The 17,097-nt window shown below is 36.6% G+C and overlaps 1 protein-coding gene across 1 annotated transcript; it reads left to right on the forward strand.

Moving 5' to 3' along the window:
- The first annotated feature begins 3,509 nt into the window (after positions 1-3,509).
- On the forward strand, positions 3,510-4,573 carry LOC131174624 (uncharacterized). Its single transcript, XM_058138378.1, has 2 exons — positions 3,510-3,924; positions 4,029-4,573. Exons 1-2 carry the CDS (start codon positions 3,510-3,512, stop codon positions 4,571-4,573), a joined length of 960 nt encoding a protein of 319 aa, XP_057994361.1.
- The last annotated feature ends 12,524 nt before the right edge of the window (positions 4,574-17,097 follow it).

Raw genomic sequence — 17,097 nt, forward strand, 5'->3', positions numbered from 1 at the left:
TAGATGCAGATGACTTTGACATCTAGATGGATGGAAATCTACTCGAAAAATTCAAGATGCCTGATTTGCCTAAATTCGATGGTACTGGTGACCCAAAAACCTACCTCAAGTCTTATCTGATAGTCATGAAAACAACTGGTTTGACTAAGAACCAAGTCACTCAGTTCTTTTCTATGTCACTAGAAGGGGTTGCATCTTCATGGTATCATGGGCTAGAAGCCACTGTGAGAAAAGATTGGGAGGAGCTAGTTAGGAGATTTGTGCAACAATACTCCTATAATACAACTTTAGATGTTATCCTGAGAGACTTAGAGACCACTAGGCAAAAACCAAATGAAACCTTTTCAAAGTATCTATTGAGATGGAGGAAAAAGGCCATGAAGATGACTAATAGGCCTGCTGAAAAGGATTAAGTGCGATTGGTAGTGAAAAGTCTACAGCCTAGTTGTTATGAGAAACTTTGTTATTATCTCTTGGCTACCTTTGAATAGCTATATGATGCTGGGGTATTAGTGGAGGATGTATTGAATAATGAAAGGAAGAATTATCAGCCTAAGAGGGGAGGATACCAGTCAGCTGGCAACATTACCGAGGAAAACGAAGTCATTGAGGTTCAAACTGTGTCCCGCAACCCTAGAAAGTTCTCTCAGTTCAACCAACCCCTATCTAAAGTCTTCGAGCGACTCAAAGCTCGGGGTCTCCTCCAACCCTTGGCACCTAGACCACCACTAAACCCACTGCCACCCAATTACAATGCTAACCTATACTGCCAATTCCATCAAACTCATGGCCATGACACTGATAGATGTTTTCGGCTAAAACACGAAGTTTAGGACCTGATCGATGCTAAGAAAATAGCTAACCCAGAAAATCGACCCAACACACGCACCAACCCAATGCCCAACATAATGTTCCACTTCCACCAGGACTTTACATGATTTCCACCACCTCAATTGACCTTGACCAAATTCTCAACCTTATCCAACCTATCCAAAAGCTTGATGAACCTCGATCTGTGATGACAATCAATATCTAGGATAGTTCCAGTGATGAGGAAGGTTTGTTAGATGTTTGGGTTGACTCCGACAGAGAGGAAAAGAGTAGGGTGAGCCACATGACTAAGAGTGATAGATATTATCCTGATCCACCCATGGAGAAGGACGATGTGAGAGGGAAAGCCAAGGTGTTGGCTGAAGAGGACACAGATGAAGAGGATGATCAGTTCCTTAGGCAATTGAAAAGGACTGAGGCTAGCGTAACGGTCTGGGAATTATTATTGGCATCAGAAAACACAAAACCGCGCTGACCAAGGCCCTAAGTGTACTCAAGGTCTCCGCGGAGATAACTCCAGAAGAGATTGCCAAAGTTGTGCTTATAGAAGATGAGGGTCATATTACTTTCTCTGATCATGATCTCCCAGCTGAGGGAGAAACCATAGCAGGGCTCTGTTTGTGACCGCCAAGGTTGGAGGGTGGAAAGTGCCTTGTGTGATGATAGATAATGGGTCAGCTATCAACTTATGCCCTTTGAAGATTCTGCCAAAATTAGGAATTTCTATGTCTGAACTAACTGGTTCTGATCTGGTTATCAGAGCCTATGATGATTCAAAGAGAAGCGTGATAGGGGTATTCAAGACTATGGTTAAGGTGGGGCCTATAAAAACTGAAGTTGAGTTTACTGTGCTAGACATCTCCATGACATTCTCCTTATTGTTGGGTAGAATCTGGTTCCATCCCTTAGGTGAAGTCCCCTCTACACTCCACCAAAAGATCAAGATCCCGCACCAAGATGGTATAATCACCGTCAATGTTGAAAGAGATGGGGAAGTAGCTATGCTGCAAGTGGATGGTTCGGTACCACTATTATCTGGTTTCCAAGTTGCTGGGATCTATGGAGACTGGATGGACCCTAGGGTGGCCACTACGATGTAAGAGATGAAGTTTTTTCCTGGCATGGGTCTGGGAAAACGAGCAATGGCTTAGTGACTTTTCCAGAAATAAAGGGGCAGATCACTAGATATGCTGGGCTATTAGCCAACTGAAGATGAAGAGGGACTCAAGCCCACCAAGTTTATCAGGGAGGGCGTAGTTGCATGGACTGATGACCAAAAGCTGCCGCATGTTGAGGAATTGGAACAAGAGGTCAGTGCCATCAAGTTAAGGTCTGCATGGAAGCCAAGCACTTAGACCTACACCCCTAAGTTTGAGTCTGTCTTTTGTAATGCTCACAGTAGTGATACTGATATTATTATTTCTGATGTACTTGATGACGATTTTGAGGCAAAAATAAATAATATGACTAGTCCTTTTGCTTACCTGTTTGATGTTCATCCTAATGGCTACACGGATGGCATTCATAATCATTTAGAATCTGTTTCTGTTAATGCATTAAAATCAATCTCTATTAATTTGGGTACACCGGATAATCCTAAAGATATTAAGTTAGCTGAAGATTTAACCCAAAAAGAAAGAGATAAATTTGTAGCCTTATTAATAAAGTACCAAGAAGCATTTGCCTGGTCTTATAAAGATATGCTGGGAATTGATCGAGACATAGTACAACACAAGATCCCCACAGACCCTAACATGAGGCCAGTAAAATAAAAGAAGCGTCGGCTTAGGCCAGAATGGGAAGAAAAGATAGCTCAAGAGGTGAAAAAGCTCATTGAGACTGATTTCATTGAAGTAATTGAGTATCCCGAGTGGTTAGCCAACATTATGCCAGTCCCTAAGAAGGATGGGAAAGTTCAGATGTGTGTAGATTATAGGGACCTGAATAAGGCTACTCCTAAGGATGATTTCCTATTGCCTCACATCGATGTGCTTGTTGACAGTGCTGCTTGCATGGCCATGTACTCTTTCATGGATGGTTTTTCGGGATATAATCAGATCCTCATGGATTTGATCAATAAAGCAAAGACAACTTTTATCACTGAATGAGGGACTTATTGTTATAAGGTCATGCCTTTTGGGCTAAAAAATGCTGGTGCTACTTATCAGAGAATGGCTACTATGTTGTTTCATGACATGATGCACAAAGAAGTTGAAGTATATATGGATGACATGGTAGTAAAACCCCCAACTAGGTAGAGACATTTTGAGGCATTAGAGAAGTTCTTTCAGAGGGTCATCAAGTATAAATTGAGACTGAACCCTAGCAAGTGTGTGTTTGTGGTCACTTCAGGCAAACTATTAGGGCATATGATCAGTAGGAAAGGGATCGAGGTTGACACAGATAAGGTGAAGGCAATCCAGGAGATGCCAGCCCCTAGAATAGAAAAAGAGATTAGAGGTTTCTTATGAAAATTACAGTACATCAGTAGGTTCATAGCTAGGCTCACAACTACCTGTGAACCAATTTTTAAGCTACTAAGAAAGAATCAGCCAGTGGTGTGGAATGAGCAATGTCAAGAGGCGTTTGAAAAGATAAAGCAGTACCTGAGTAATCCACCAATTTTGTCACCACCCATCCCTAGCATCCCTCTAATCCTCTACCTATCAGTGGAAAACATGGCCCTGGGGGCAATGTTGGCACAAGAAGTAGAGAATCTGGAGAGAGCCATCTATTACATTAGTAAGAAACTCCTTGCTAATGAGGAGAATTATTCACTAATAGAAAGAACCTGTCTAGCTGTAGTATGGGCAACTAAGAAGTTAAGGCATTACTTTCAGACCCACCGAGTTATTGTAGTATCCCGGATGGATCCTTTAAAATACCTATTTGAAGTACCGACGCTAGTTGGAAAATTGGCCAAATGGTTGGTCCTACTGTCTGAATTTGATATTGTGTATGAGACTCGAAAAACCATCAAAGGGGGTGTAGTGGCCAAATTTCTTTTTGAAAATCCAGTTAATGAAGAGGAAAGAGTCGAAACAGCCTTCCCGGATGAGAGTCTCAAGCTAGTAGAGGTCCAGCCATGGAAATGTACTTTAATGGGGCCATGAATAAGAGCGGAGTCGGTATAGGGGTAGTTTTGGAAGCACCGAATGGAGAATAATTGTTAATGTCAAAAAGGTTATGTTTCCCAGCCACTAATAATATTGCAGAATATGAGGCTTGCATTTGTGGCCTAGAGGCATTAATAGCTGTTGGGGCTAAAAAAGTGGAGGTGTTCGGAGATGCAATGCTAGTGGTTTCCCATGTTAAAGGTGAATGGGAATTGAAAGAAGAAAAGTTGAGGCCATACTTGGAGTATGCTAAGAAACTATTATTTAGCTTTGAGGAAGTGACAATGAAGCACATGCCTAGAGCTCAGAACCAGATGGCTGATGCTCTAGCCACGCTGGCATCTTTATGGGAGAAGGGTGATCAGAAGCTAACCCAGCCAATTATCCTGATAAGGAGTAGAATCCCATGCTATGAAGGGTTAATAATAGCACATTTAGATCTAGAAGATGAGATGAAATGGTATGAGGACATAAGAAGATATTTAGAGGTAAGAGAATACCCACAGTCTGCCAATAGTAGGGATAGAGCTACAATTCATAGATTAGCCACTCAGTTCACTTTGGTTGGGGGGCAACTCTACAAAAGGTTCTTCGAAGGACTATTGCTCTTGTGTGTGACAAAATAGCAGTCTGAACAGATAATGGAGGAAGTACATGCAGGAGTGTGTGGTCCTCACATGAACGGAAGGGCATTAGCGGGCAAAATTTTAAGATTGGGCTATTACTGGTCTACCATGGATACTGACTGCGCTAAATTTGTGAAAAGATGCCATGAGTGCCAAATCCATAGGAATTTGAATCACTTATCGTCCAGTGAACTCTACGGTATGACTTCACCGTGGCCATTCTCAATATGGGGCATAGACATTATTGGGAAGATTTCTCCCACGGCTTCTAATGGCCATAGATTTATCATTGTGGCAATTGACTATTTCACCAAGTGGGTTGAAGCTGAATCTTATAAAGTAGTAGGGGCCAAGCAGATAAGTAAGTTTGTGCGAAAGAACTTGATTTGCAGGTTTGGGGTACCCCATGAGATAGTATCAGATAACGGCAGCCAGTTCAAAGGTGATTTCTTAGAATTAATTACCAAATTCAAGATTAAGCATCACAAGTCCTCACCATACAGGCCACAGACTAATGGAGCAGTAGAAGCAGCAAATAAGAATGTGAAAACCATTTTGAGAAAAATGGTTGAAACCTATAAGGATTGGCCTGAGAAACTCCCTTATGCTCTTTGGGGTTATCGCACTACTACAAGAACATCCACAGGGGCAACTCCATTCTTTTTAGTGTATGGGACTGAAGCAGTGCTACCCATTGAGCTAGAGGTCAAATCCTTGAGAGTGATACTAGAAGCTAAGGTTCCAGAAAATGAGTGGGCCCAGAAAAGATATGAAGAACTAGCTTTGATTAATGAGAAGAGGATGCGAGCCTTGTATCATATGCAGGCTTATCAAAGGAAGATAGCAAGGGCCTTTAATAAGAAGGTGAAGCCAAGAAAGATCAAAGAGGGAGACATGGTTTTGAAACAAGCTCGGCCCATCCCTTTTGATCCAAGAGGAAAGTTTAAGCCAAACTGGGATGGTCCATATGTAGTCAAAAAGATCTTATCAGGAGGTGCTGTAAGAATATCAGACCTGGATGGGAATGAATTTCAAGAACCAATCAACTTAGATAAGCTTAAATGGTACTTTGTGTGAGATAGGCCTGCTAGGCTGTAAACTTACAAAAGACGGTCTAGGCAAAAGTAAGGGTCAAAAAAAAAAATACTAGATTGAAAACTTGCGAAAGGCGGTCTAGGCAAAAGGAGAGATGAGAGAAGATCTGGATAGAAAACCTGAAAAGGTCATTCAGCAGGTTATAAAACTTATTTCTAACTTTGGAAGGTTAGAAATTTGGCAAAACTAAATGTAAGAGGGAGTAATGGTGTACCTGAATAAATAAAGAATTTTTTTATTGCATTAACTAGGAATGGATTTTATTTAATTATGATCACAAATATTTGTGTCTTGAGAAATACATCAAATGATTAAGTAATTGAACTGCATTTTTTTGATTTAATCTATGCCTTCTGAGTATGACAAGATAGGTACTTGATATGAATGCCCAGATAATTATCTAAAAAAAAAAAAAGGGAGCTTGCTTGGTGGAAAACTTGGAAGGGCTGCTTAGGCAAAAGTTAGAGCAAGCCCGCTGAGATGAAAATCCAAAAGGACGTTTCAGGCAAAAGTTAGGGCACAGAGAATGGAGTTCATGGAAGAGAAATGAGTCAAGACAGAAACCATAGGGGGAAAGAAGAAAAAGAAAAATAAGAGGGAAATTGTATTGTGACCTTAAGGAAGTCTTTTTTGGTGAATAATTCTTCTAAAAAACTTTGAGGCTATAAGAAAGTTTTTGCAAAAAAAGGTCCTCTAGAGGACTAAGTTTTTTTTAGAATCTCTAGTAAAATCAGCATGCCCATGATAGGAAGTAGCATACAGGAAACATAAAAATCAGACAGAATTTTAAGACCAAGTCATCCTAATTTTTTTTCAAATCATGAATTAGATATTTTGGTAAGTCCTTAGACGTTGTTTAGGGTGCATGACATAGTTGTGTAAGACATAGAAGAACATGCATCAACATGTCACCTGTGGGTGTGTAAGGCGTAGAATAACATGTATCACCACAGTTTCAATTGTCGAACTACGAGGGAGTCTGATTCTTTCTCAGGATAGCGAGGGGGATACGTAGGTAGTTTAGGACCGCGGTCTTAAATACGAACCCACAACATTTCATGACAGATATTTTTTGATAAATCCTTAGACGTTGTTTAGGGCGCATGACATAGTTGTGTAAGGCATAGAAGAGCATGCATCAACATGTCACCTGTAGGTGTATAAGGCGTAGAATAACATGCATCACCACAGTTTCAATTGTCGAATTAAGAGGGGGTCTGATTCTTCCTCAGGATAGCGAGGGGGATACGTAGGTAGTTTAGGACTGCGGTCCTAAATACGAACCCATTATATTTCATGACAGATATTTTTTGGTAAGTCCTTAGACATTGTTTAGGGCATATGACATAGTTGTGTAAAGCGTAGAAGAACACGCATCAACATGTCACCTGTAGGTGTGTAAGGCGTAAAAGAACATGCATCACCACAGTTTCAAGTGTCGAACTATGAGTGGGTCTGATTCTTCCTCAGGATAATGAGGGGGATACGTAGGTAGTTTAGGACTGCGGTCCTAAATACGAATCCACAACATTTCAAATCACACAGTTGCCATTGTCATGAGACCGTAGCTAGTCTCATGACACAGAGTGTATCGACAGAGCAAGATGCACTCAATTTTCACATGACACAATTATCACTGTTATGAGACCGTAACTAGTCTCATGACGCAGAGTGTATCGACAGAGCAAGATACACTCATTTTTCACATGACACAGTTATTACTGTTATGAGACCGTAGCTAGTTTCATAACATAGAGTATGTCGATCGAGCAAGATATACTTGATCCTCGTAGCCAATGTTTCATAGTTATTAGAAATTTGAGTTTCACTTTGACGAAACTTGAGTAATGCTTTCGCATTGATTTCAACTTTCGCCAAAGTGGGGGGCAAACTGTAGACCCTTATTTTGTGATGAGTATGTGCATTTAGGCCGTGGGAAACCCGATGCTGAAAAATTATATGACTATAAGATGTAATTAGAGGCATGGAGCTGAATTATTAATTCCATGGTATGATCTTGAAAAAAAAATAATAATAAAGTTTTGGGGAAATTAATTTAATTAAATTTAAATAAAATTTTATTTTGTTTAAATTTAATATCGGTAGTTCTTAAATGGATCTAATTAAGTTTAATTGGACTCCATGGGCCTAAGAAAGCCTAGTTAGGAATTTTAAATGGGACTCATTTAATTATTTTCTGAAAATTAAAATAACAAATAACTCTCTCCTCCTTGGCCCCACTCTCTTCCTCACTCCCTATTGGTGTCACCCCCTTTCCCTCTCTTTCTATTAGTTGGAACATCTCACCTATATTCCAGTCTCATCCAAATTCATCAATCCTAGTCATTTAAGTTATTTGAACTTTATCACACTAGAACTCCAAACCCTACCACACCTCTTCCTCACTCCCTATTGGTGCCTTCCATTTTTCCTGTCTTCCTATTGGTTGAAACACCTCACTCATATCCCAGTCTTATTCGAATTCTGCAATCGTAGTTGTTTAAGTCATCTAAACTTTATCATCCTAAGACTCAAAACCCTATCACATCTCTCTCCCAAAACCCTATAAATACCCTACTAGAGAAGGGAAGAAAGGGAGATGGGATGAAAGAGAAAGAGAAAATTCAGAGCTATAAGAAATTTAGAGATATTCATGACTCTTTGAGTTCTTCCTTATTTTTTCTTTTCTTCAAGAAGATTTTCATATAAGATTTCTGGAAGGTCAGTTTTTATTGTTTTCTTTTCAAGATCTATGCCACACAATATTTTAATTCTATGCTTTTTGTCTTTAATTTATTTTATATGTTCATATAGATCATGTAATCATGTTTTATTTGAGGGGATACACAACTCTGCACATATTTAGTTTCTGTCTCTCGTATTTTTATTATTTTTCTTTATTTTATGAATCTGTAAAAATTTTGTAAAAATTATATTCATGTTCTACACAAAATTCCATTAATTTAAGGCTAAAGAATCACAAAAAAAGCTCTAATATTTTGTAAGTTATGGCTGTTTGAAGTTAGGGTTCCTGTAAAATTTGATTTGCAGGATATCCGACTTATGGAGCCCATAACTCCCTTGTTCCTTAATATTTTTGTGTAAATCTAGTGTCTAAAATTAACTTCAGAATCTTATGAATCTTTTACAATTGGTTTTGTATTCATATCTATTGTGGTTAATGAGTTATGAATTTTACAAAAAAGTAGTATGATTCTGTCACTTAGAAAAGTTACGATTTATGTAGACTATTCAGCTAGGGTTTTGTTTGATTTATAAATTTTATGATCTTGTATGATATGTGGGCTGTCTTCTGTAATTTTTTTTTATGATTTTTAGGCATGTATAACTATTTTTAAAAAATCAGATTTCTTACTACCGTTAATCTGCCAGAATTTAGAAATTGTATATTTATGCATGTTCTTGTATTTTCTTGGGTTTTAATTCATATTTGATCTATTTTTCTGTGTTCTTTTAATTCAAGAAGTGTTATGAAGTGTTTGGATCATGTTAGAAGACTTAGACCATTAGGTAGTTGTAACTAATTAGGAATCTTAACCCTTTATGAGACTAGAGTTAGAATCCAATATAAATTGTTATTAATATTTTCTTTATTTCTTTTATTTTCTTTAGTTTCTTTATTTTTTATTACAAACAAAATTGGTAAGTAGCTCTAAGGTAAGTAACAAAGATGGCATTTGCGTGGAGATTATATGCAGCTAAATAGGAGTAAGCCAGGGATATCATTGCTATATTAGAAGAGAAGACCCTTTTTTAAGTGTAGCTTGCCCCAATGGTAACTGCATTTACCAACAGGTAAGTAGCTCTTAACTTCTCGAATAACCATTGGCATGAAATTGTAGTAATAATAGAACTTTTATTTGATAAATTAAAATTAACTTTGTTTTTAATTTAACTGACTTTTGCATGTAATTAATTTAAATAAATACTTTGTAAATTAAAATTAATCTTATTTGTAAATTAAACTAATATTGGCATGTAAATAAATTTAATTTAATACTTGGTAATTGTAAAATAAATTTGCATGTTAGAAATCTTTATTAGGTTGTGATTGTTTGGGCCTTATGTGATATCAGAATAAATTGCACATGTACATAATTAACTTAGTTCAATTATCCTTAGGGTAACTTGGTGAAAATTAATTAATTAGGTTAAATAGAAACGTAGGATTATTTGAAATTGAATTTGTTTGTAAATTAAATTCTCAATAATAAATTAATTTTAGTCATCTGGTAAATATCATTTAAATAATTACCAACCCCACAGATAGGAATTACTTGTGCATGAAAATTGTGTGTAAACAATAACCCTTTTGTGAATTACTTGCGTGTGTAGGATTAGAATTGCATTTTTTAGGATAAAGTTTAATAAAGGAATAATAAACAAGACTTCTAGAAACATTAGTAGAGGACTGGCACTCGAATCAACGAGGTTAGACCAGACGTAAGGGGTGCCTAACACCTTCCCCTTACGTACCCATTATCCCGAACCTAGACATTGGGCTATGGTAATGACGATTGTGGAAACTCTGCAAGGAGTAAGTTGCCATCCATAACCCTTGAAAAAAACACTGAATATGTCCCGATTATTACCCGGGTGGCGACTCCTGTCTATCTATGCCTTCGTGACATAAATCCTTAGTACCGTGATAGTGTTATGGGAAAACGGTACTTACCAGTGATTTGATTCTATTAGGATTGTATGAAGTGCATGTCTAGGAAATGCTATCTAAGGAGGTGGTATTTAAGTGAGACCATTGTGACTCCACCATCTTTCCTGGGCATTACCTGGTGCATTTTATATAATTCCAATGGATAATATTTCGCCTCAACCCCCCCCCCCCCCTCTTACACTCCACTACTCCTTTAATCTATCATCTCATAATAACTTGTTTTAAACATCTCTTAGTGTGTTCTTAGCATACCTATTCCTTCTTATCCTCATCATTATAACTAGCTTTACTGAGCTTTCTTCCTGTCCTTTGGATCTTATCCACTTCCTTTTCCTATTTCTGCTATTGTTGATATCTTTTCAACCTGCTATACTTATTCCTTAATCTTAGTCCTATTTCACCCTTACACCTTTTCCTTCAAGGATGTCCATCCTATTATCAACTTTAACTTTCTTTTTTCTTTTTAGTCTTATCTTGATTACTAGTGCTATTACTTCGAGAATTCTAACTTTACGATTGACTCCTACTAGCACATTCTTCACATTACATAACACGTGTAATTAACCATAGAAAATTCTTTTTGTATCCCCTTTTCCAACTTAACTATCAGAACATTATCATTTCCTACCAGCCTTAGTAGGAAATTGCTCATCCAGGATGGATAGGAGCCCCAGAAACTATAAGTTCCATATGAACTAACACGGTTGTGGGAAATGTGTGCCATGCCTTAATTCTAAACAAGATACTTCAGCCTCAACTTTTCCCATTAGCAACAATTTCATCTATTGAAACTCATCCACAATTAGTATTTCCTCCAGCTTATAGTTTAAGACAGTTGTAAGCCTTAGTAGCTAACTCAATTTAACTGCTGTCATTACTCTGATCGTCCTTTCATACTTAACACTAGGTATGCGCTTACTGTTATTCTCATATCAGAAAATTGTGTATGAATCGGTGCCTACCAAACTCCCAAATAACTAGGTCTCCTTGACTCAGTCTCTGTTCCTTATATAACCCTCTAGAACCAAAAGCACAAGCTAAACTTGAAAAGAAAGAAAAATATCCTCTTCTATTCAACTACGCCCGATTGTCCATATAATAATGTTTAACCTATGTTTCTTGGTCTTTCTTTTCAAATTTCATTATCTCCTAGCACAATTGTGCTCTACCTATAAGGTATCATCTGCATGAACCCTTTACCGTACCATTATTATTCCTGACATAATAATTTATAATTTATTAACTTTACTTATATTCGACTTATGATTCATATCTATCATCGTTTATATTGCGCCCTTAACTTTTGTTGAATCCTAAAAGATTTCTCTCACTAATAGATTCTTCCAGCACTAATTCCACCCTTATTTATGGTCATTAATTTGATCCTTGAACTTTCTAGTGATTTATAACCACCCATACTTGTCACTTTTCGTTTTACCCCTACTGTTGTTCTGTCGTTATTACTTCACTGCAAAGTGATTCTGTTGATCACACTAAAAATGTTTGCCTGACATTCATAACGAACCTCTATCTACCTTCTCACTATCTCAAAAGTCTAACCTAAAGCCTATGTGTCATTATCTATCATTCTTTTCCTCTCATCATACCTATTTGATCCCTTAGATTGACTTTTATTCAACTTACTACTTACTTCTTTTTCTCTGCCTAATTAGATAGTTCGCAATACCATCGCACACCTTCTAGCTTTTGCTCATTATTATTGTATTCCTCGCCTAATCTTCTTGATACTGTTAACAAGTTAAAAGAATCTTGCCCCATTGCTATCCACTTCACTATTCTCACTAATGTGGTCCCATTTTGGGTTCTCCATCCTTGTCATTCACCTTGCTAAGAATAACACTTAGCCTACCCTATACCTTAACTTTGTTCCTTTTATTATGCGCCCTTCAGGTTATCCTTTCATTTATTTCCTTTGTCTTACCCAAAATAGAACTTGACTATTCTATCCCTGGTTCCATTCTTCTTCCTAACATGATAGCTGTACTTGCTAACTATATCTTTTAGAGTCTCTACCGCGTTATCACATATCTGTGCTACTCATATTTGGTCCTTTGACCACTCTAGCTAGTACTTCCACTAGCATTTAGATTATATTGCATTTGCAATCAATTCTCCAAACTTTCATTCTGCACTTTCTTTATCCATTGGTCTTCTGTGATTTATCTTCACTAATTTATTACTCTTAACACTATTATAATTAGATTATACTATTATTTTGAACAATATGAAGTTAGAAAGAAACTCAGGAAATTGTATTCATACTTTTATTGTATGATCTCTATTCTTATCCTTTAGCTTACATAATACCCTTACTACCTCGAAAACTGATTCTGCAGCAATTTTATTTATTTGTATTATTATTATTATTATTATTTTTTTTCATGTTTACTCAATTAACCAAAACTTAAGATTTCGAGCACCCAAACCTGTCATCCAATTCAAAGGATTTACATCTATCATGATCTGATTATATATGATTCCTATAATGGAACTTGTATCCTCTCCAGGATACCCGAGCCAACTACTCTCTACCACACTTTATAGTCCCATCTAGGGCACTATTTTGTTGATCACCACTATTAGTAATAAACCCCTATCCCTCTTGAAAGAATAAGACCACTTTACATCATAATTGATTGCGAAAAATGTACTACATCTTCCACCTTGCCAAAACCATGTAAAATTAAAGACTCTCTTATCATATCAAAGCTTTGTAAATCGTTAATTCATAGTTTCGACCTTCTCTAGGTAGTAGGGTTGTATTTTACACCTTACTGATACACACAAGGTATGCTATTCTCACTAAGCTCTAAGCAAAATGTTTGTCATACTGCAAAAACCATCCAAAATTCCATATCGAAGACCAGATGGTCTCACTTTATAGATGTCACCTTTACTTTGCAACTAATCCACAACCTCTGGTCTGATGGTAACTCTTGATGTAACTCTAGCTCATGCTAAGGTAACCAAGTCACTGACTCTAGTTATCAACCAACTGTGACCTTTCAATATTCTAACTCTAGATCCCTAACTAGGAGTTCCCAACTCCTCTGCAGATATAGAACTCTATTTTGGCATAATTGTACCAAAACAAAGGCCATCCACAAACACCCTCATTATGGAGCACTACGGGGATGCACGCAGCTTTACACAATAATCCTATGTTAGTACTGTAATCTGCAGCTTACAGCACAAATATCGAGAACATTGCATAGTTACTATGATACGTCCTGACAGACTAGATCTCTTAATTTCTTATCTCTCTCGAATATATTATTATCATAAACTTATTCTGACTAAGGCAACTGTATTTTTAAGACTCACCTTTATGTACTCTTGCCTTGCACAAAATGGGCATACCACTTAAACCCATACTGACAAAAATATAGTATTTATTGGAGTATGTGTTTTCATGGTAGACCTCAATACGTCTGCTAAATCTATTTCATGTCACCATGTACTTCACAAAATTGAGGTGTTAAATGAAGCACTCTTATACTAACCGAGGAATAACGCAGAATCTAGAAACAAGGATTTATAGAAGGAAACAAAACAGAATCTTATACTCCGCATGTGAACACCTAATTGGACTATTCTTAAAGCTTTAGACATGTACTTCCCATGAATCTGGAGCCTAAGCTTTGATACCACATTTTTCACTACTCAACCTATGGGCCGGATCGGCACTAGGACCTGGGCAGGCATAAAGCCCCCGAAGCCCGTAGTAATCCTTACTGTTCTCAAACCCATGACCAGGCCCACAATTTAGGCCCAATATGTATATAAAATAATTTAAATTAAACTGTTATAATTTTATTTTGGGCTAGCTTAACCCAGTAATTATCAGAAACTAAAATTAGGGGAGCCTCGCTCAACCCTGTTACATCATTTATAATCTATTTAAAACTCATAAAAAATTTTCATTTGTTAATACAAAAACTTAAATTCATGCACTCCCTGACAGGATTAATGCTACTACTGGTATATGAGGAGTTCTAAATTACAAATTTAGATAACAATAATATAGTTAAGTAATTTTAATTTTTTTTTCATAACCTGCGAGGAAAGGAACAAGTTATTCTAAAAAAGGTCTCATTCCGTATCCTGAAAAAATAAGGTGAACAGGAGTGAGCGTTCGACTCAGAGAGTAAAATATCGATTTTAATCATAATCTCTATAGCTATCTAAAGCTAATGCACCCTGTGGAGTGATCTGCAACATTCTCATAATTTTCATACAATTCATATCATAATAGCAAAAAGGCAATTTAGAGTACTCACACACCCAACACTGTCAAACAATACATATATGGGAGTTGATCCCTTATGCAGCCCTCTTAATCTAACATCTGCCAGCGAGTGTCTCTCAAGCTGGACTTTCACTTAATAAACCAAATGCGGGGTCCCAGCGAGTGTCTCTCAAGCCGTATCCACCCCGAAGGACCGGGTCCCAGCGAGTGTCTCTTAAGCTGTGTCTACCCGTCCTATTCATATCCAATACCATACCACACACACGCCATGCACACACACTGCTTCAAATTACCACAAACAACATCCATAACACTTTATCAGTTTAAAATGCAACATAAATCATGCCTAGTATTTAACTACATAGATATATATATTTATAGGTGATGCATAGGCATGCTTAAACATATAATAATATCGAAATTACAATTAAAATTAATATTTTATTACAGTATACTGAGAACTATTGTGGCTGCTGGATGGAAGAAAATAACTGACATCGATCACCTAAATAATTATATTATAAATTTTTTAGTACTAAGTCAAAATAAAACTCTAAAGAGACAACATATAGCCTAATTCATGCCGAAAATCCGGCAGAGTTTCTCCTATACCTAAGACCTACCCAACCTGCCAAAAATGGCTCAAATAGCACTTCTAAACTCAACACATATCTCATCATCATTATATGGCCCCTTCGGGGCCCTCCAAACCAAGCAATACTCAAAATCTTAAAAATTACGTTTTAGTCCCTATAATTGATATTTTGTAAAAATCCATTCAAACAAGCTCTAAAAATTCTAAAATTTAGCCCCGCGATCCTTAATAAAGTTATAAAGCTATCGCAAAAGTAATTGTAATTTTCTAATCACCCATGAATATTTTATTCAAGAATATTACTCAATTCCATAAGTTTCTAACAACTAACATATTCTTAATTCAACACAATTCAATATTCATATATTTAAACCTCCATCCTCAAGCTTCAACCAATCATATAAAATTTAAATATCATAATTTCAAATAATCTTATATGCCCACATGCTAAAAATCTAACTAAACTCCATCTATATTTTTTAAAAATATTCTACAATCACTCAAAAATTCAACAAATACCATAGAATATCTCTAAATAATTTTACTTTCATCATATATTTTTCTTAGAATTTCTCCAATTTTTCATGTTTAAGAAACACTGCATTTATGCTCCACAGACAGAGAGATAATGAAAATAATCTTACTCGAAACTTATCTGTGTCTCAAAAATTTCAAAAATTTATGAGGAAGCCTCTGGAAGTTGAATCATCTCCAAAGTTCACCGGCGCCACCGTGCATCGTGGTCGGCCGCGCGGTTGCCGGCGACATTTGCCGAATCTGATCATATCATCATGTTCCTCTCCTCTCCCTCAGTCCATAGGTGGTCTCGGATCGTCAATCCAATGGTCGGATCGTCCTAGATCTGACCCAAAAGCTTGAAAAATCCGAAACTTCTCTCCTCCATATCTCACTCATCCAACCTCCATTTGCTGTAAAATTGGTATCAAAAGAAAGCTCTCAGAACAAGCTTTCCAACGCCACTTGAATCTTCTCGATCGAACGTTGGATGAAGCCGAAATCGCGTCAGAAAGTTGCTGCTCACTGTGCACGCGTTGATGAGGAAAACTCTTCCATTTGCGCCGCTGCCGGCGCTGCTCAACTAGCTGGCAGCTCGCTAGCATCGCCCAGGGTGGGGGGGACCCCTCGCCGGCCGGCCATAGTGGTTGGAGGCTCACTGGCCAGAAGAAAGGGGAGGGAGAGGGAGAGTGACAGGAAAGAGTTTTTTAAGGGGGGGCTGTTTTTTTTTTTTTTTTTGAATTTCTGGGAATGAATCTTGATAGATATGTTGTCCAGATTCATTCCTGGAAAAATTTTAAATTTTAAATGTTTAATTTAATTTTTAATTAATTAATTAATTTATTTTTTTTTATTTTATTTTTTTATTTTTGGGTTGTTACATATATAAAAAAAATAAATAAAATCAATATAATAAAAAATAAAAATGAATATACAATCATAAATTTAAATTCAGTACGTACATTATTTTTTTTAATTTACATAAATAAATTAATGAAATGTTCATATTTTAAATTTTCAATTTATTTTATCAAATTATATATATAAAAAAATTATATTGCCCTTCGGCAATTCACTGAGGGGTAGAATTGTACTTAAATTTTCAATTTCATAGGGTTGATCATTTATAATGCTAAATACAATTAATTAATTGCTTTATAAATTAAAATTTAACTAATTATTTTAATTCTTTTAATATTTATATAAAAGCTAGTGCCTCTTAAGCTTTAATTAAATATATTTATTGTAAACATGGATGGCAAATAAAACGTCATATATAACTCAATATGTTAGTCGAGTTGGTATGAATGGAATTTTATTTTTTCCTTTTGAATTGTGCAAAATAATTTATTTGC

Source organism: Hevea brasiliensis, chromosome 16 (assembly GCF_030052815.1).
Source record: "Hevea brasiliensis isolate MT/VB/25A 57/8 chromosome 16, ASM3005281v1, whole genome shotgun sequence".
NCBI lineage: Eukaryota > Viridiplantae > Streptophyta > Magnoliopsida > Malpighiales > Euphorbiaceae > Hevea > Hevea brasiliensis.